This window comes from Ylistrum balloti, unplaced genomic scaffold (assembly GCF_031769215.1).
Source record: "Ylistrum balloti isolate Yb309-2 unplaced genomic scaffold, AGI_CSIRO_Ybal_v1 Utg369848, whole genome shotgun sequence".
In the NCBI taxonomy this organism is placed as follows: Eukaryota; Metazoa; Mollusca; class Bivalvia; order Pectinida; family Pectinidae; genus Ylistrum; species Ylistrum balloti.
In genome coordinates, this window is record NW_026782002.1 from 264,405 (window position 1) to 287,015 (window position 22,611).

A 22,611-nucleotide genomic window follows, 5' to 3' on the forward strand; every position below is an offset into this window, starting at 1 on the left:
CAAGTTCTCTATGATAATAGGATCTACATAAATTGTTTAATACTAATTCCAATCTGGATTAACAGATGTTGTAGTATATATATATATACATATATATATATAAAGTTTTTAAGACATTTACGAGAATAAATAATGTTATATGCGCGTGAAGTCATAACCTTGACATTTTGAATTACATAGGTATATATCTACTGAAATATTTCTGTAAAAGGAAAGGGGCGAGGAGTTGTAGTATTGGTTTTAATGATGGAGTCGTAGTGAGCTTTGCATGTAAGTTGTTTTCCCGTGTACTCTAGGTAGTTTCTTCCAAACCAGCGGACCTGTATGCTTTTATACGAGCAATTCAAAGTTATAAACATGACTGAAACAAAATGTGATTTGTGTCTGTTGTAAGCAGCGAATTATTTTGTTCCGGAAATATTCATGTCTGCGTTTATAGCTCGAATCATTGTCCATGCTGTGACGTTCGTTACAAACGTATGAAGGACCAGAAGTTAAAAGATGGCCGCCATGGAACACAGCATGGGAAAGGAAGAGAAAGTAAAGGAACGTTTGTCTGTCACAGACCGATATTATAAACGAAAATACAAGATAGGTAATTCTAACTGGTTCTATAAGTTTTTGAAAGTGTTTTTATCAGCATAGTATATTCAGCATTGAATTGCATACATCTGTCCCCATCCATTAGTGGATAGATGATGTCTGTCGTCTGCTACCTCCGATAGCCGAAGGATTTACATAACATATAAACCTGTGTAACTGTTGAAGTTTATGTACATTCTCCATTCAGAAAGTTGACCCCACTGTATCATATTTATTATCTTAGATGTATACCAAACCTGAAAAGAAAAACCAGGGACGTATAATACTAATTCTGTATCGTACGTCCCTGGAAAAACAAAATGGGGGAAACAACACTATCATAATAGAGAAGATATTTCCCTCACATTACATGCGTGTTAAGATGTGAAATGATAACTGTTATGCTGCTTATGTTTAGGACCAGGGATTCAATTACTGTTATTTGTAAATTGAAACGTATTTTCGTATTAACGTACAGAATGTCAATGACTTTTTAGTTTTATAAGAGTTGTTTCCCTTGAACTGTAGTCAGCACGGTAACTTTCATTAGATACTGGATCTTGGGAGAAAACAAAAAAATTAATACCATGCAAATAAATCCAGAATCCGCCTTTCTAAGTATTTCTTCTATTTGTTTTAATCTTAATTTATTATATTACCTTCATGTATGTTTGGATATATTGTGGCTGATCTCAATGATGATGGGACAATACACTATAAGGCAATTTCACATGTACATGAAAGATATGGTGTTTAAAAACATCATACATTTTTTTCACATACTTCAGGAACAAGATGTAATTTCTTATTTTTGGTTTTATATCTAAAATGAAATAGATCACTTTTAATTGCAATTTTAAACGTAATACAAGTTATTACTTTTCAAGAAAATCTTATTCTAATTACACATAATAAGAAGTGAAAATGATATTACATTCCAAAGTGAATTAAAAAGAGATGTTTTCTTCCTTGCACAGGAAAAACTGAAGACCAGGATGTATGCGTATTGGCACACTCAAACAGGTAAGCCTGTAGCATATGGCATATCATTTCAAAGGAAACCTACATGAAAAATGGAGAAATATTTGCTTTATATATCTGCTTCTAGGTGTTGAGAAATGTATTAAGGGATGGAGGCCATAATTTCATGGTGGAGAAGTGAAAGAGTTCAAAGGTACCAAGTGGGGCAATATTTTTATTTGATTTATTTTATGGTAGGGAAGTGACATGAATGAGGGATGGGCCCATAATTTTATGGTAAGGAATGGGTAGGGTTGAAAGTTGAAATGATTATTTCATAGTAGGAAAGAGACAAGAGTGAGGATAGGGCCATAATTTTATAGGTCCCTGAATGCAAAACACATTCAATTTTGATGAGACATAGTTTATGCTATAAATCATTTGCAAGCACTGAGGATCAAGATCATTACTAAAACTCACTCCAACAATTTATGGAATAAAGACAATTTTGAGTTCTTTGAAGTTAAAAATATTATAGCCTCTTGAAAGTGATGTTGCTCAGTGTATTTGCTCTCATATTTTTTATTATCTGTTTATTGCTTTTATTTATTTCAAAACACCTCTTGTGAGTACATATTTCAGCCTTCTTAGTTCTGTGTCTGCATTTGAAATTTAGATGTAGTTAAAACGATCAGGAACAAAGGCACAATTGTTTGGTCACAAAGTGTTGTCTGTATTTGTGGTTGATTTGATATATGTTGAAGATGAAACCTATTTTTAAATCTGTTTGGTAATGTTTGTTTTCTATATTTACTTTTTAATGTTGTGAAATCTAAGATCACTAAAGTTTACCAGAGTAAGTCTCAAGATGTACATGAAAATAATTCTTCTTTTTTGGATCAGCTGCCATTTGATATCCAAGATGTGTTTATTTCCATCCTCTGTAAAATAAACATTTACAGTTTTGAATTTAACCAGTTCTGTTCGCCGGATGTCAGTTTATACTGTAGTAATCTGATACTTAGATGATGCAGATTACTTTCTATTTTTCAGAGTTTGTTTGAATGCCTAATTGACAAACATGTAAACAGTCTTTCAAAAAGATGCTTAATGCCAGTTTTGATTATGTCAATTTTGTATGATTTTAATCAGTAATGGTTTTAGCTATAGGTGAATATATTCAGGTTGGATTTTAAAACCAGTAAATTCAACAGTCCATTACAGTTGCAGGAGGTTATATTGAAACATGTTGTGCAGTAATTTGTTTTTAATGGATAAGGCTCTTTGTTATGTATGATGTATATATATATATTTGTAAGAGTTTTGAAACAAATGTACAACTTTATAATTAGTTAGCATGATGTTGTGTCTAAGAAACTATAAAATACTGTTAGTAACTATACAACATGTAGCATTACTGTTATATATTTTCCTGGGGCATGGAAGTCATTGTTTAAAAAAGAAACAGTTATGGTGGTCACATGATGTCATGGATAAATAATTCTCATAAGCATATCTTTAATTGGTAACTGATTCAGGGATTAATTCACTAAATACACACAACTATCACCTCTACAAACATATATATGATTTTACAGTTTGTGAGATTTGATAAGAATTTCATGTAAAGATGATGACAATTATTGCTTTTTTTTTATTATTTCTTGCTCAACATATTGCTTAAGTATAACTTTTCACATAGATTATGATCAGCTTATCATGATACTGATTTCAAAAGAAATGGACTCTAAGTTTTGATTGTTGGTTTTTCTTTTTTTCCTTTGCAGTCAACAGTCCTCTGTTCATATTTTCTTTCAACATGTTTTGTTATATATTTTTTGTGCTTGGATGATGCAATAAATCACTTTGCTTATTTAACATTACATTCACTAATCCATATGAGATAGTGGAACTAGTGAGTTTTGTACATGTATCTTACATATTTGAACTATAATAAAATATACATGTTTAAACATGTTAAAAAGGAAATATTTAAATTTCCGTGAACACATTGATCATTGACCATTTGACTGAAATTATTTGTCAACGATAAACGGAAATATGGACGAAAATATAGTGTGTATTAAGATTCTGTTATTTTGAAAAGGGACCAAGCTTTTAAAGAATATCATGGATTTTCCATAACTGTTTTCTTGTAGAGTATGCATCATTACCCTTGCACCCAGTCATCCTGTTGTAGCAAAGAAAAAGAAAGTGACCTCTGTCAGTTTTGATGTCAGTGAGGCCAACAGATTGGACAATAAGGTGTCGGGCAAAGGCAAAAAGGTAAGGATAATAGCAGGCACTTTAATCAGGAGTGTTGGGTAAATAGTAGAGAAAGTTGTGTTTTTGGTGACAGGGTTTAGAAATTTTGTATTAGATAGGGGCTTTAGATATCATTGTTTTTATTAAAGAATTACTTTTTTCATTGACTCATTACATATGGGATCTTAATGTACTGGCCAAGTTTTGAGGAATTGGACTTTAAGATTTCTGCAAAATCAATGAAACCAGGGCAGACTTAATTAGAAAAGAAAGACTTGCACAGAGACCCTTAAAAGGGTCAAAGGATATTGAGACCAAGTGTTCTAAAATGATGTCTTCTGATTCATCAATGACACATACCATGTAAATCAGATGTCGCTTTCTTAAAGGAAAACAAAATGAACAGAAAATATTTTCAAGCCTTATCTTTTGCATGAGCAAAACCAAAATAATAATGATTCTGTCTTACCTGTGTTGGTCCCTTAATGAAGCCTGACAATTTTTTCAAAGAGAAATGACTTTGACAGATATTCAAAGTCACAAGGGTCAAATTTGTCAAAACCTTTACATAACTTCTTCTGATTAACCAACATTGATAACCAGATGTGCAAAGCAAGCCCATTGAACCTCTTAATGATAAAAATCATTATAACAGGACAAACAACAAAACCAAAGAGGAAATATCAGTAATATCCAGTTGAACAAAGAATCAATAATCAAATGATTTGATAATGTGCATCATAATCCCTATGAATTCATGAAGATATGAATTCCTGAGTTTTATAGGAAAAAATGATAGGGGAATGTTTCTACACATCAAACTCTTCATGTTACATGGTAGTCCTGATTGAAGTCATGCATATTGCATTGATCTCAGGCAATCATATCAATATTAAAATTTCCTTCTGATGCTCATTTATTACTAGAAAGTCATTTTCTAATTTCTACTGAGGATTTTCAATTATCTTTCTAGACTAATTGTTATGTAGACAGATCCTCTTCATTAGTATCTCTAGACTTACTGTTATGTAGACCGATCAGCTTCACTCTAACTGTAGACAAACTCTTAAGTTGACAGATCCACATCTGTAGACAGATCCACATTACTGGTTTTCTAGACTAACTGTTATGTAGACAGATCCACATCACTGGTATCTGTCGACTAACTATTAGGTAGACAGATCCACATCAGTAGTATTTCTAGACTAACTGTTAGGTAGACAGATCCAATTCACTAGTATTTCTAGACTAATTGTTATGTAGACAGATCCACATCAGTAGTATTTCTAGACTAACTGTTATGTAGACAGATCCACTTCATTAGTATCTCTAGACTAACTGTTAGGTAGACAGATCCACATCAGTAGTATCTGTCGACTAACTGTTATGTAGTTAGATTAACTTCACTAGTGCCCTTATACTAATGATTATGTGATCAGATCAAGGTCAAAGTCCCTTAGACTTTGACGAAGATATAAGAATTTTATTAATACTTCTTGACTTAGTGTAGAGAAGAAGTATGAACTTCAGAGGTAACCTTGTGTTTATTGTTACTGTATGTAGATAGACCAAATGTACTAGTACCACGGTTGACTGTTATGTAGTAGATTAAAATCACTGATACTCTAAGGCTTAATGTTTCCGTAGAGCAAGTTATTTTAACGCTAGTTTCTATTCAGATAATATTAATAGCCATTAAGTTAACACGTAGATTAAAAAGACATGTTGCCACTTTCTATTATATCTGATAGGCTAAGAGTAGTTTTAAGTTGATGCGAGTGACAGTGATGTACATTGTAATTGATAATATCGGTATTTTCAATACATTTTATCTTGGAAAACTGACCATATCCTAAAGCCCAATCGACTCATGTTACGTCATTGTTTGGCCTCTAAATATAGCCCATGATCGCCTCGCATTCCCGCACTAATTGTTTTGTTTCTCGGGTATCAGAACGGAATTCTCTGACTAATGATTTTAAGGATTCAATGGAGATTGATAAGAAACAGTTTTTTTTTTAAATTGAACAAACTTCTTTCTGTGATACGTAACTTTAGTAAGGCAGACAATGATTGTTCGCGGTCGCTCGCTCAGATAGTCTCGTGCAGCATTTAAAAATTTCCGCTTTAAACAGACATGTGGGAATATCGTGACGATGTTGTGAAAATCTCAAGATTCTTTTAGTAAGATATAAGTATAAATATGTATAATAATCGTTATGGACACAAAATAAAAATGTCAGTCTTTTCCTTAATGGCTAAATATCAAATTGTTCATGTCGCCAAGTATTACGACCGCTAAAATTTCTGGCTGCACGGTATGTGGGCTGATCAGCTCCACTGGTTTGTCATGGTATCCCTGTATTCGAATTAGAGTTAAGATTCTGTCGACATGTCTTTGACTTTTACGCTTGATTAAGCGTTATTTTAATAGATCAAGTTCACTTGTACGTTTAGACTTCCTGTGATATAGAAAAATCAATTCCGTCAGTAACAATAGACCTCTTGTATGGCGATAACCATGGAACCTTACCTATATTATCCAATCCGTACAGAGATAAAATACATCAGCTCATCATGCTTCAGTATTACAATCACGCAAATAAACGATTAGTTAAAAGAATATGGACCTCCCTCTCCTAAAGGATTCTTAAACTTCACAGAAATCCTCGTTTTATCGCAGTTTATTCTAGCTGGTTCTTGATAGAAGATTCGCAGGGGCGTTAAACTCCATTGACAATGGCTAATATTGAAGACAAGCTCTTGGAAAACGTCTTCAAAATCATTACGGTTTTCTATTCTATACACTATCCTGTCCAGAATGAAGGAACGGCTTACTTTGTGAATTTGAACTTTCATAAGTAAAATAGCCGAAGTCTAGATCGTTAACTATTTGTTAGTCTCGAAGAACTGATCAAAACAGGAACTACACACCATACTTACTCAATTTCACTTTTTATATATTCATGTCAATAATAACACATCCAGGAAGAAAAATTTCCATTAAATATGATTATTTTGATTTCCCTATTTTAAGTTTCTCTGTCTAGATAGAAAGACACACACTTCCCAAACCTACGGTGCTTACATCTCGCTTTTGATTCGGCATTAAAAGACTTGTTCGTAATACCAGGTACAGATGTTGTCAGCCAACAGATTAACATCCAAAACAGTTTTGAGATATGCAATTTGATTGTTATGAGGAAGTTTTATGGTCGTCATTTCGGTCTCTTGTGTTTGCCTATGGGATATGAAGTTAATTGTGTTCCATGCTCGTTAGAATGCGTGATGATAACGTTGTGTAAACTGTTCTTGTGTAAGAATGACATTTCTTACTTGAATTAGCCAGTATTTGTATGGTGGGTGTCGTCGATGAAACAGCAGACGATCGCCCGTTCGGCCTACTTGGTCTTTATATTTCCAGGAGTCCGTGGTAAATTTTCCTTTTTTCATACTTACCCTCGCTTTATTGATTTTGTATTTAAATCAAGTTTTTGTTTATATACTAGTATTTATTGTTTGCTGACTGTTATGTAGAGGAACATCCTTACTAGTACAGCTAGACTAATTGTGACTTCATTAATGCCTCTGGACTTAGTCTTAAGAAAGCAGATCACTTTCATCAGTGTGCCTAGACTTGCTGTCTTGCTAGTTATTATTATCACTTAACCTTGTAACTTCTTCAGTTATATCTTCAGTTATTTGGTAACGAGATTGATTAATGTAAAGCCTACCTGCGTCATAGGTCAAACTAATTAAGGTCTATACATAATCGACACTTTGTAGCTGAGATGCTTCTAAATTGCAAAGTCACTGAAAGACGATTGTATTATACCGCTATCATGCAATCAAAGTGTTTCATTATATTATATCATACATTAAAACTAACGAATGCACTTTAGATTTCTTCTCCGTGTGTGCGGCTATTTCTAATACATTCATCAGTCCCTAATTGTTGCCACACTGCGGTTTGTTTCAAATAATTGATAATGGGAGGAAATGAAAACAAATTATGCTTTTTCCAGAAGGCCATTCTGTTGATGACGGTGACCCACATTTTACAAATGATCACAATAAAATCCACATGTACAGGGCTTTTGAGCGATTATAGATCAAGGATATCCTTTAAAAGCAGGGCGTATGTACAATAAAATACAGACATAAAATTATTCTTTGTTAGTATTATAGCCATTAATTAACAATGCCCCAGCTGACCTTGCGCGTTTTGCTGCATAGCATTTTCGCTGTGTATTGTTGCTAATGATTTTAAGCGATCTGATAATTTTCAGCGCCTGATATCTCGATTTCACAGATACTCAATGAACTCTGAAAAAAGTAATTATTTGATTTGTTTCTATATCAAAATGTAAATTTGTTATTTAATCTGTCAAGGATATATTTGTATATTAGTATTATCTTTTCTTTTTCATTTTGCAATTAGGGGGCACAGTGGCTGAAGACGGCCTCAGAACTGTGTAAAATTGAATGTGAAGACGGAGAAAACTACATATTTCCTGCGGGTCTCCCGGCACAGCTGATAGAGATAAACGAGAATCTAGTTCATTCTCCATGTTTGTTGACAGAAAAGGTACGATATAAAATATTTCACTTTTGTTTAATGATTCACTTCTTGTAATATATCTTTTGCTGCTATCCTGGTTTGGACTGAACGTGGTACAGTACATTTTTCGATTCTCTGAAGATCTTCCGGTAGAATCTGTCAAGTGTTTGAATATTAAACCGCCAGGAAGTGCAGTAGGTCAACCCTGAATTCACAAGCATGATATGCATCGCAATGAAACAACAGAAATCTAATTGTTCTCCTTGTTTGTCGCAAAATGTGTAAGCTTTGGGATGATATTGCTATCATTGGGAGATAAAATTTTACTGTCTATTACATTTCTTCAAGTTTTGCAGGCATCTTACTGATATACAGTGTGCATATATAGAAACTGTGAAATAGAAATGCATGATATTTATGCATTTGCTATCTCAGATCTAGCGGTGTAGTTGTGATATGTTCGCGAAACAAATACCCTCCTAATCTGAACCCTTGTGTATAAATTAATTTGTTAGTGGTCCGTTATTGCGTCACTTCTATACGAGATTTATGGGGAATCGAACGGCAGTAGTGTATGAATTCCCAGAGGGAAATCCGTTTAGGAGTCCGTTAATTACAACCGATTGATTCTGTTTTCGCTATGCAAACTGCCTTACAAACCTCCTTGAAAATACGTGTTAATCAATTTCGGATATTATCAAACGTAAAAAAAAGGAATAAAAATAATTTAAAAAATTAGATAATCAGTTTCCGCTTTTTGACGTAACAGACCATTTGAAACCGAAGTCACAACCACCTAGGTAGGATTTATTTAACACTTTAAGCAGTAGGTGCTTTGTGAAAAAGATTGTGCATAAAACATGATTAATTTTTGTATAAAGAACAGCATTTAACAGTACTGCCGAGGCCTTCGACCGGTAAAGGTCGAAGGGGGGGAAAACGCGTTATTTGAAATAGAAATATTCATATCAACGAAGTGATCAGCGCAGCTGAATTTGAAAAAAAACTAATCAAACGTGGTTAAGAGAACTGGTTATTCTACTCCCATCTCCTGATGGATGAGATTCCAAAACAATTATTGTCAGAGCTTGGTAACTTGGTCGGATATCCACGCGCCGTAATTAGGTATGACCGTAATGCATGTTAATGTTCCGAGTGTAGGAAAAATATCTTTAGAAGTGTCAGGATATTGGAGTGATACCAGTGTTACCCAACCAAGACATTAATGTGCTTAGATATGGAAATAGAATCTGTGAATTCAGAGAATGGTCGTATTCCATGTTCATTTCGTAAGTGTATATAAAAAACTTCATTCGTTCATTTAAGAGTGTCCAAAACAAATAAACAAATAAAACATATTTGCATTTTTAGTGTTAAATGTCCACAAGGATATAAATCCAAGCTATCACTATAGCCTTGCTGATAATTAACTCATTGACACTAAGTCGTTTCACACTCTGTATCAGCTGTTCGTATTGACATTGATGAAGACTAAACCTGAAGCCTAGCGAGTTTAGCGATGTTCCCTCGCTTCCTTGACGTGAAGGGTGTTTACTGTTGACTTTGGCGATGCTCTTTCTGCATTCCGTGGATTTCCCACATTCGTGCCGTGTCACCGTGAATTCTGGTCTCTAGTTACGCAAAACCATAAATGCTATAATTATTTAACGTTGTACAGATACGGATGCTTTTGAAGTGTGAACTCAACATCTAGAAAAAATACATGAAAGGGTGTCTTTAGCAAAGCGCTTTTATGATTTTACAACGTTTTTTTCGGAGATATTTACTTGATGCATCAAAATGTCACCAAACAGCAATCTATGCCGTTGAGGATAATGCGTTCGGCTTCTAAGTGTTATTTTCGTGTTTATATTTGTGTTGTTTGTCACTTGTAGTTAGGTTCCTATGTGCTTATATCATATTGGGACTTTACCGCATTGTAATTGATGCATAAAACATACAGAAAAACAACAAACATGAAACCCTACTTAGAGATAGTTACATATGTATGTCACCTTTGAACAGATACCTAGTATACATCGTAAAGATACCTTAGTACAGACCGTACAGACACCTTAATGTACATCGTACTTAGACCTTAATGTACATCGTACCTAGACCTTAGAATACATCGATCAGAAACCTTAGTATACATCGTACAGAAACCTTAGTGTACATCGTACAGAAACCTTAGTACAGACCGTACAGAAACCTTAGTATACATCGTAAAGAAACCTTAGTGTACATCGTACAGAAACCTTAGTATACATCGTACAAAAACCTTAGTGTACATCGTACTTAGTACAGATCGTACATACACCTTTGTTTACATCGTACATATACCTAACTACGACGTACAGATGCCTTAGCAAGACTCTTCTGAAAACTTATTAGTATAGTAAGCGTCATCGTAGATATGATAATGCACCATTTTTCTAAGATTTATGTTCATATTTTAAAAATTGATTGAGCAATGGAGAATTAAATTTTCCACGATCGCCGACGGTACACGTGTGTATTGTATTTTATACTTTAGAACAGCGTCATCTTATTCTTTGTTGTTGTTAAATGTTGATTTAATAGGGATAAAACCAATTACAAGAAGGAATTTATCCCATAATCGTTTTACGACTTTTATCAGAGACATCTTTGATACATAAGCCTCTCTGGTTTTATATTTGCGGGTCAAACAATATTACGCACACACAAGGTAGTTACGATCTCCATGAGTGATGTATTATTCTTTGGCCTGTTGAATTTTTTTGTGAAAAGAATAGAAAAGTAAGCGTAGCGAAAGATAACGCTCAGGCATCCGTATCGGTTGTACCACGGTTACATGGTACATACACCCAGTGAAAATGATAATACAAATCCATCTGAAAAGGACTGTTAAGTTGGTAAAACAACTTGTAATGATACAGCTGTAATTGACTATATTTTATTATCATTAGACCTTTTTGAAGAACTCGCCGGTTTTGAAATTTTCGATTTTAAACCTTTAATTCCACATGGTCATTGTAGACTTGAATTCTGTTTGGAAATAAGAGAAGCGAACAATCTGAATGGTGGAAGTAAGCATTCGCCCACACGTTACTATACGAAATGGAATAATGATAAGGTATTAACCTTTGTAATGAAGATATTGGTAACCCGAAAGAAATGTTGAAATATTGGTCCTGGTTTCGGGGAAACCATATAATTTAGTCACAGACGACGAACTAATATATGTAGTAAATGCAGTCAGCGATTTTTTTTAAGGAAAAAAGGTTTTTCATCAAACCAACAGAATATGTACTACTAGCAAACCTCGATTTACAAGGGAATGCCATTAAGCGACTAGATTTTCATAAAGCTAAACGTAGTTACAATGCCGATAAAAATCACACAACAAAATTACTCTTAAAAATACCGGCATAGAGTACAGGAGGACTTAAAATAAATCTGATAAAATCCATCAATAGAAAATGGAAACATAATTAAGGAAGGCCTCGACGTTCTCAGTGAAATTGATGGTAATAGTAAGGGACAGAAATTAGATATCGCGAAGAGCTGAACAAGGGAGGTAACTCTAATGAAATCTATGACGCTACTATTACCCATTCATGGAAGATTTGATGACTTTTTTAAAGGAGAAATTATGAAAAGTGAAATAATTAAACTTTCTTATTTTAGTTATGATAATGCTTCAGATTAGAATCCTGGATGAGTTTTTAAAATCTACTGTAGACATATTTCAATCTTTGTATTTTAAGTTATTTAATGCTATATCTAACACATGTTACCTGCCTGATTTTTGGTAGATGTTATTAATCCTGTATATGGCTGTAAAGGGAATTTTGATACTTACAGGATAAAATAATTGGTAGAGTTTTTACTTCAATACTTATCGACATATTTAGCAAAATGACTTATCAGTCTTAAAAGTTGGACTGGCTTCAGGAAAAATCATTCTATCACTGACAATTTGTTAATTCAAAATACCTTAACTTTCATTCGTTGTTTTTAATTGAAAAAAAATGTTTATCTATGGATTTCAGAAAGGCATTTGATTTGGTTTGGAGACTTGGGATACGAAAAAAAGTTAGGCAAAGTAATATAAGTAGGAAACTGCTTTAAGTAATTTTCAATTTATATGCATTACTAACGTTTGTAATGAAAATGGAAATGAAATATCTGAAATGATGAATTGTAATGTCGGGGTAAAATAAGAGAAAAAACCTGTCCCCATTATATTTGCTATTTATCTCGATCTCGAAGATTTTTACACGAAACTGAACACTACCATTATGTCTGAATCAGCTGAAGGGTTTCAATCTGCTCCATAAGTCTGAACTATAACTTGGAAGCTTGAGATAGATAACAACATAAACAAATAAAATACAATTTTATTTCACTATATGTAATAAAGAGATTGAGATTCGTCAACCATTTCCTTATTTGTTCGTCTTAATAAGTTATAATGGAGGTTTTAATAAAGCAAACATGACGTTATTGGAAAGTAAAAAAGGCTACCTTTGCAGTCTCAAAAAAAAAAAAAAAAAAAAATGAAATAAAATAAAAAATATAATAAAATAAAATCCACTCTGGGTATTGTGTTTTCTACTCAGTAATTTCCCGGGATGTTAATCTTGGTAAACAGAACCGTTACGATATCAAGGTAAAGACGAATACATACATTTGCAATTGTTACGAATAAGCTATGTATATGTTTCTATCGTTGCCATCCAGTTATTGAGAGTAACGCTTAGTTAGATATGGCTGACCACGCTAGGTATTCAACTATAACCAGGTAGTATGCTAATTGTGATCTGTATATTGATAATGTTTGAATACATATGTTTGACTTTAAAACGTCCCTCGTGTCGTAAATCGTGTTGATAGTCATTTAGACGAACCTTTTCATGGAATTGCACCATTTTAGTAATTTTACCAATTAGTTTATGTGTGTTTTTTGTTCAATTAGATTCCTCGTCTGCAATGTAACTGTCACGTCATCCTCATTATAATGTCATAATTAGTTTATTGATTAGTTGTTTCATCAGCAATGGAGAACGAAGCACCACATTTACATTTCTGTGAAACCTAGTTCTATGCCTACCGTAATACTTCAACATCTGTAAAGATGTGCGTTCTTTTTTTGACAGATGACGTTAATATCCAATAATTGCTAACTTGAAGTAGAGAAGTTAATGTAGATGAAGCTTGCAAGCTGAGTTGTATATATTGCTACTATGTGACATTTATGTCGAATCTACGTGTCAATACTTCTATAAAAATACGTTTCGTTAACGGTAGAAGACATTGATTTAAGTACGTTACAAGAACAAAAACGTAAATGTAAGTACTAGAGAAACAACTTCATCACGTATAATTGATAAGAAGGTGAATAAGATAATAGGGGTGAACCAACTTTTTATTAAAGTACTCGCGTTCTAAATGTAGCATTTCGATGCTGGTGGATGTACTTAAATGTGTCGGTTCATTTTCTTGACTAAAAATCAGATTAATCGGTATCTTGATAGGGTTATGTCTTTAATATGATTTCTAGCTATACCGCACACAAAACGCTGAAACAGGAAAACATGTCTGTAACATTGGATAGGTTAGAGCGTATTGTTATCACTGATGTCACTCACACATAAACTTGACTCAATTGATTTAAACTATAGTAGCTTTTACAATGGTTGTTTTAGCTTCCTTCCGTATAATGATATTGCGTTGTCCGTTCATCCGTCAATCCTGCCGTCCGTCGAAACCTTTATTTGTCCAGAGATCCCCTCCCCTCGATCGGCCGTGACATGAAGCTGTGTTTTTCCGAACGACAATTTGTTATGATCATATCTGAAAGAGTCACTGTATTGTCCAGAGATCTCTTATCTCAGTTTTAAACCTGTTCCTTTCAAACTTAATAGGACCAATCACTGTGACAGGGAGTTAGTGTTTTCCAGAACATCAGTTTGATTCGACTGTATTTCGGAGAGTTACTGCCCTTAATGTTTTCTTAGTATTGCTCTTGCCCGAAGATCGTCTCTCTCAGGTTTCAATCGATTTCTTTCAAACTGCGAAGGCTTAATCACCACGACATACTATTGCGTTTTCCTGAACAGCAATTTGATTCGCTTTTGTTTGGAAGTATAAATGCCCTTTGTTTTTTTTCATTATATTAATCTTGTCCGGATATCACCTTTCTCAGATTTTAATTAATTTCTTTCAAACTTCATTAGTTTCATCATCATGACATGAAGTTCTCTCTTGACATTTTGATTTATTATTATCCTTTCCATATTCAATTCTTTTCGATAAAGCTAATTCATAATATTCCTTTTGTACTCTTTTATTTCACTTACCACGAATTTAGGTATTTGGTGAGCAAGAAAGAAAATTGAGGAAAAAAATTCCCACGCGGTTTTTGTTTTACCTACAACTTTTTCTTCAATCGAATATTTTTTTATATCGTATTTAAGTCTACGATGCAGGCAGATGATTTCATAATAACAATGTAAGTTCAAGTAAAATATATGTTCAATGTATGTATTTGCTTTGAAAAAGACATTTTGAAAGTCAACATCATATACCTGGTGGCCAAGATATATATACATTATGTAAGTCTGGCGAGTTCCTGTGGCCGAAAATGTGTCGATTGACATTAGTTTTGAAGAATATTATGTTAGATTTTATCAAACAAAGAAAAATAAAATCTTGAAATCATTTGATGGTAATATAATATTGTAATACTACAAAACTACTTTTTATATCGTATATGAACCATGCAGGAAGTATAACTACATTTCCTTTTTATCCACTATTAAAGTGTAATTGGGTAGAGTATATCATCATCTGTCACTGTGTAAGCTATCAATAGTACTGGTGTACTCTCCGTGCAGTAAATCTTGTTCTGTTGCAAGCATTGTGTGATTTTGAAGTGATGGGATTTCCAACTAGAAGTCGTTAAATTCCACTGTGTGTTAACAAATGTCATCGCGGTAGGATCCACTTAAGATTCACCGTTCGTTATTTAGATTTGAGTCGACGAGAGATTCATCATGTCTAATTGCTTTCAAAGATAACGTAATTACAGGGTTTTATAAATGCCTTTGACGAGAACCATTTGTAACGATGCAATGCGAAGGAAATGCGTATTTTCTCATTGATGTTAATGCCTGCTGTATGTTAGGAGTTGAAGGCATTTTCCTATCAAATTTATGGAGTGCGAATGGAAGCTACACACACCTGTAGGAGGTTAGAGAGATACACTCCGACACATGCGAATCAGTGGCCAAGAAAAGCACCCATATGATAGAGCTGCGAATGTATCGTGTCATGCTGTTTCGGAATGAAGATTAGAAGGTGAAGAGGTTATCGATGTCATAGGGCTGTCTAACGCGTGCTCTACGTATAGCCTTCCTCACGAATATATAGAAAACGCTGTAGAATCAGCTGTTTGGTAAATAGCTGTCTATAAATAAAATAATGATTACTGCAATTAGCAGGTTTGATACCATCTGTGAGCTGCCTAGAATTCGTGTCGAGATAGGAAAAGATAGCTCAACATGTCGAATTGAAAATTGATTATTATTTGTGTTATCGGGAACAGACACCAAGTAATTGATGCCTATGTGCGTGTTTCAAGCTATGGTATGCTAAATATCCGGAATAATCGAACAAATTAAAATAACGAAGCTACATAGCTGCTTTTTGTTTCCTGCTTTATTGCACATACATCATCTAATGAGTTGGGAGAGGGACGGATATGCTTTGTCCGTCTTATTTTACCGTGTAAAGCCCTGCATCATCTCATATCGATGTCTTCAATCCAATCACCTCATTTATCATTAGAATTTTGATTAAAGTTGATACAAAGGCCAAATATTAGAATAGTCTTACATTAAGATCAAGGTCACCTTTACTACTTTCTGAGAACATACCAGTTACGAACAGGGCATACTTGCCAAGTTTTCTTTTATTATTAGTAGTAGTATTTAAATTGAAGAAACCAGTTGTAGACTAGATTGTTATCAGTAGTATTGGAAGGACATATAGAACACAATGTACTACACTAGTATACTAACAAAACATTACCGTTAATCGATTAGATAAACCTTTTATGAAGGCTGATTAGGCGATTTAGGGTATTTGAACGATATGCTTATTAATAAACATCCGTTTAATTGAATCATAACATGTATGGAAGAAATTGTAAGTACGCTGAAAACAAATCGGAGCAAATCAGGAAATCACAAACAAGACTTAATGTACAATAGAAGCGTGTTTCAACTCCAATTTAAGCAAGTGTAATTTAACTGGACCAACGTTTTCATGAAAAAAAAAACAAACAAAGGGAAACAAGAAAACAAAACGGTATATTTTGTTTGTCTCCAATGAACAATCATCAATATACTTTTTTAATACATAATTGATATGATTTTACTATCACTATAAGCTATTAATTTGTTTCACCAATGCTGTAAGATAAATACATATATGTATATTAATGTTATGGATATTTTTATGTTTTTTTATCGACTAAACATTGGGAATCCTAATTTTTCTGAATTAGGTATATCCATGCTTTATAGGTCAGGGCATGTGGTGAGAACACACGGAAGTGGTGTAAATGAAATGATTTGATTATTACTGGCCTTGGTATCGGGGTTATGCTAACCTCCTGGCAGATGTATGGTTTTGTAGCTTTCTGAATGTAGGACAGGCATACTCGCTTCATGTACGTTAAAACAACATTCCATCAGCTGCTATCAGCGAAAACTTGATGTCGTTATCCCGGTGTTTAATCTACAAATATATTGTCAATCTATTAAAACTAAAATACTGTTCTTTGATTGAATAAACTAATTGCATAAACGAATAAAAGAAATTCATGGATCGATAAGAGAGTGCACCTCTGTTAGTCCCGTACCCATGAGATCTGAGGTTACTAATATTTTCTTTTCCGTCCGTCCCTGCGTCTGTACAAGTTTTGTCAGCGCTCCAGCGACTCCATTCCTTAAGGAATTCTCATCAAACTTCACACACTTATAATGCATCAAAATATCAGGGTCGTTGGGTCAAGGTCAATGTCATTGTAACTTTTTCGGAGATAATCAGTGTCAGCGCTCTAGCTTGCGGGGGTCGGGAGGGGAAGTGTATTGATTCAGCAATACTCATTATGCTTCTTTATATATAAAAATATATATACAGCTGTGGGATCGCACTACGTAACACGATGTGTGCACGATTCTGTTGTGGTTGAATTTTGAAATGACTTGTAGATAAGTGTGGGATAGGGTTTATTCTTTTTTTTTTAAATACATAATAGTAAAACCAAGATTTTTTTTCTAATGAAGCCATTAATATAATGTACATGTTAGACACATATAGATCTATTAAAACGGACTAATAATATTTATATACACTCAAAATTTGAAGTCTTTTGTTTACAAAGTGCCGCACCTGACTTAAGGAGAAAATGATATTTTCATTACTTCTGTATTGTTTTCGTTTTTCTTTCATCTTATAACCAAAAATATATACTCAGATAAGTGTTGTGTTTGTTAGACGGGATACTTAGCCGGTACGGATCCGGGACGAATATACCTATATAAAGGTGCATGTGTAATTTTAGTTGCCCGAACCACACCACATGCTACAGTACAGTGTGTGAAATTATTAGATAAGACTAATTCATGCAGGTTCCAGTCGAAAAGAGACTTTCGTAATCACCAATCAACCTTAATATGCCCATGATCGCTATTTCGCCATAACTACGTGAGTTTTCCGTTTATTTGCAATCTGTAATATAAGCCAACCATTTTTACCAAACTGCACAAAATATACTACCGCACTATTGTGCTTGATACTGTATAGTGAATGTGTGTGCACGATGTATGCACGATGCGTGCGTGGCGCGTTACCACAACTAAATTTAGATTCACATGTCGGATATGAATAATAGATGTGAATCATAGCACGAAATAAGATGTATCCTCTTCTTAGGATTTTGATGAAACTGCCAAAAAAATACAACAAAAGCATCCCTTTCATAGCGCTTTACACATAATCGACAAGCATTTCTTTGTGAATATTGTCACCGATCTAACGTATACAAAAAACTATGTTGTTCTTATTTTCAAACCAATATTCTAATTTTTCGTATTCTCATTCCATCTATGTCTTTTTATTCCAGCCACATACTGAGGGATACATTGCTATTGTCTTACCAAAGCTAAAAGAATACGATTATGTGATGAAGAGATTGTCTACGGAGGAGGCCTTCAAGCAAGCACGTCCAGATATAACGTAGCAGATATTCGCTAAGTAGACTGTTTTAACGTTGATATTCATACTTGTTGTACTGTTTGCGATTCAGTTAATAACACAATATCACTCTGATCAATTTTGTTTTGTTTATGTTCAACTCATGTTGTTACAGTTGTTTCTAATACTAAGAGTTTGTCTTATTTTTTTCGACGGTTCATCTTCTAGTCATGAAAGACTAAGGGGATTTTGACCATATTTTGTTAGAAGCATCTTTAGGGAAAAGGGAACAGTTTTGTGTATAAATGGTGTGTCCCGCCCACTCCCCAGGGCCAGAGGGTTGGGTCCAGAAGGGGAAATTTGGCAAGTCCTTTAAAATCCTATTCCTCCTGTAGGAATGAATTTCGCCCAAATTTAGTAAGAAGAGTCTTTGGGTGAAGATTCAATTTTATATAAACGGAGGATCTCGGCCCCTTAGGCGTGAGGGGCGGGGCCAATGTTGGAAAGGAGCAAAATCTATGAAATCGTACTCCTCTTGTAGGAATGGTTTGATTTTGCCCAAACTTGGTCAGAAGCATCTTTGCGTCAAGAAAAATCATTTTGTATAGATGGTGGATCGCAGCCCCCTGGCGCGGGAGAGACGGGGCCCTAAAGAGGAAACAGAGCAAATGCTTTAAAATCCTACTTCTCCTGAAGGAAAGATTGGATGTTGTCCCAATTTACTTTGAATCATGTTTAGGTGAAGAGGAATCAATTTGTACAATCCATGGGTCTCGATTACCTGGGGCTGGAGGGGCGAGGCCCAAGAGAAGAAATATTCCAAGGTCTTAATTTCCTAATCCTCATGTAGGATTAATTGAATTTTGCCCAAGTTTGGTGTAAATTATGTTTAGGTGAAGTGGGAATTAATTTTGTATAAATGGTGAATCTCTGCCCCCTATGGCAGGAGGGGAGGGGCTCAGTTGGGGAAATATGTTTGAATCAGTTTAGATCCCCATCCCATAACCATGCACGGCAATGCTTGGCATAAAGATATACACGCAATCGTGATGTAAGAATTGGCACTAGGGTCTGGCCCCATCCCCATATGACTTGGGGTTCTTCTTATATCTTTAAAACTGATGAGATATCCACTTTTAACCATATGTAGCAATGACAGGCTTTAAGAGATAAACACAATCATGATGTAAGAATTGGCCCTGGGGTCTGACCCCACTATAAAACGCTACATATCGCCAATATAATTACACTCATAAATAAAATCTTATCAAGATTATTACTCCACGTGTTCGCAAATCACTTTTAGGCGAACTTATCATCAGTTCTTTTCCTCGCGAGTCTATCATCAGCTGTTCTATTAATCACAAACCTAACATCGGCTCTCCTTCAGGTCATGAGCCTAAAGTTGCTTCGTTTTGATGATAAACGTGTCATAAGCTCCCCTTTTGGTCAAGAGCATATCACCATTGTCCTTATGATCATACGCCTGTCATCAATTCTCCTTTTGGTCATGAGCTTATCGTCGCCGGACCATTTGATCACAAGACCATCATCTGTTGTCCATTTAATGATAAAAAAAACAATACCTAGCATCATTACAAGTTTATCAACAGCTGTCAATTTGATCAAAACCCATCGTCATCTGTCCTTTCGATCACAAGCCAATAATTAACAGTCCTTTCAATCACAAGCCTATTATCAACAGTCATTTTAATCACAAGCCTCTAATCAGCTGTCATTTTGATCAAAAGCCTTTAATCAGCTTTCTGTTTGATCACACGCCTGTTTTCAACTATTTTCAGCTATACATGGCACGGTATACGAGACATTCCTTTCCGTTTGATGTCTTTTCTGTTTCCGTTAATTTTTTTAATGAATACAAGACAATTATAACTATTTATTATACGATATTGTTATTTGCGATAGCCAGTAAGTGACACGAGCTCGTCTCTAGTGTTACGATAAATAAGTTATAACAAGCAATTTACAGTGTCTTTTAAGTCGTTGTTATTCTAAGGTTTTGAGGGAGTTATGCCCCTTTCTAATTTCCTTTGACATTGTCCAAAGTGCTTCTGTTCAACTTTGTTGATATGCTGACTTTTCAATAAATATATTTTCCATTGGTATGGTAGCACACTGTTGTAAAGTTTCTGTAATAGTAGATTTTTGTTAAATAATAGTAATGTTTCCAGTATGTGTGGAAGGTCAATTAGAGAAGTGCTAGTGTAGCAGATTTTACGTTCAGTTTGACATGGTCTCTTGGCAGTTTAAACTATAAAATGTTGTTTGCTGAAAGTAAACAAGTGCGAGGAAGTGTTAACAACATCAGAGTGTATATAAATTTTACTCTGATTTCAAACCCAATACAAGCGTATTGAGAGCATATCTCAAACTAACCCATAGTAGCTAGACTACTTCAGTTTGCCCTACTTGTTCCACACTTCGGGTGTCAGATTCTTAACATGTGTTTGCTTTCATGTCGTAATGTGAAGCACCATGTGAATTAATCCGTTTTACTTGTGATTCAATCGCTGACACTGGAAAATCTGCTGTGTAGTCGTTGTTGCTCTAGTAAATAATTAAATGTCGATTCCGTTTGAAGAAGCTCCCGCTAAGAATTATTCTAAGCAGGCCTTCTAATTGTTAAGTGCTAATCGCAATGATATTGCCCCCTGTATCTTTATATGTTTTGATTGGCATGTGCCAGTAACGATCAGCTGTTTGTGGTCCACTGAAATGGAAATTACTGGCAGCGTGGTGAATCTAAATGTGTTGGTATTGAGATACACAAAATATGTATACTTTAGTGTTATATATGTTATTTGTGGCAAGGAGTATAGCGTGTGAATTTCGTCCCGCTATGACGTATATCTGATGATTGACAATGTTAAATATGTTACAATATCACTATGATTTAAGATCAATGCTGACGTCACATATGATAAGCCGCCGATGCATTATTCGTGATACGGCCTTCAGGGGACAAGGGCCTGATGTCATAGCTATTGTGTAAGAGTATGTAAGATATGCGTTCTGTAATATCTGATAGAAAACATATTTGTTTCGTTAATGTTTTAATCAACAAGTTTATAAGGTATGCTAGGAAATGTATTTTGAACACATTTTCATATCTGACCTAAATATGAAAGTATCTTAGCATCAAATTCAGACTGAGTTCTAAATAAAGTAGTTGGTGTTATCAATAACATTTATTTTCTTTTGGTTATTAGTATATTTGATTACATATATTTTTGTTTCCCTTCAGTAAAAGTTGATTTAGAATAGGAAAAGATTTGACAAGAAAGTTTCAAAAGGAAACGAAAAAAAGAGAAGTCTTATGTCAGAACTCTCGCATATACAAATTAAAATGACCAAAAGGATATATTAACGTCCTATTACTATACAAACTGACGGAGACTCATGAAAGAGTATACAAGAAGGATAAAACGAGATGTTCCGTTAGAGCAAGCGTCTTTTTCTTAATACCGTGTATTTAGGATGATCTCAATTTAGATGTAACTTGTACGAACTTAATAGCTTAACATCTGAACAAAAGCTTCATATTAAAAAAGTATTCCTTTCATTAAACAAACGTAAAATGTGATTGGCCTGTCAGTGGTCCTGAAAAACATTCGAGAGATTGTACAAAAGACACAAATGAGTATTATCTTTCAATATAAATCTAAAATTGCATACAGTACTTCAAACAATGAATTAAACTGCAAATATTAGTGTTGCGTAGAGCCTGAACTGTTACTAGACGATATAAAGGAAATCAAAGCTGATCGAAATCATTTTCATTAATTTAGATGGAAATGTTTATGACCATGATTAAAAAAATTCATGATTTCCAATATAGGATGGGTTCAAAAGAGTATCAAATGCCTGTGTATGTTCTTTGTCATGGGGATTTTAAAATTAATTAAAACATGGCATGAGAGGTTACGCTAAACCTACTTTACCTTGATGAAATTTCTATACTTATTCTTAGC

The 22,611-nt window shown here is 34.3% G+C and overlaps 1 protein-coding gene across 1 annotated transcript; it reads left to right on the forward strand.

The window, feature by feature from the left end:
* Window positions 1-501: 501 nt before the first annotated feature.
* On the forward strand, window positions 502-18,754 carry LOC132545449 (protein Abitram-like). Its single transcript, XM_060209133.1, has 5 exons — window positions 502-595; window positions 1,560-1,605; window positions 3,702-3,828; window positions 8,249-8,395; window positions 18,549-18,754. The coding sequence occupies exons 1-5, from the start codon at window positions 502-504 to the stop codon at window positions 18,663-18,665; spliced, it is 531 nt and encodes a 176-aa protein (XP_060065116.1). The 3' UTR covers window positions 18,666-18,754.
* The last annotated feature ends 3,857 nt before the right edge of the window (window positions 18,755-22,611 follow it).

Excerpts from the sequence above, each read along its gene's own strand:
- LOC132545449 (XM_060209133.1), top strand. The coding sequence starts at position 502 with ATGGCCGCCATGGAACACAGCATGGGAAAGGAAGAGAAAGTAAAGGAA. Across the intron at positions 596-1,559 it reads TAAACGAAAATACAAGATAG|GAAAAACTGAAGACCAGGAT; the intron begins GTAATTCTAACT and ends TTCCTTGCACAG. Across the intron at positions 8,396-18,548 it reads CATGTTTGTTGACAGAAAAG|CCACATACTGAGGGATACAT; the intron begins GTACGATATAAA and ends TTTTTATTCCAG.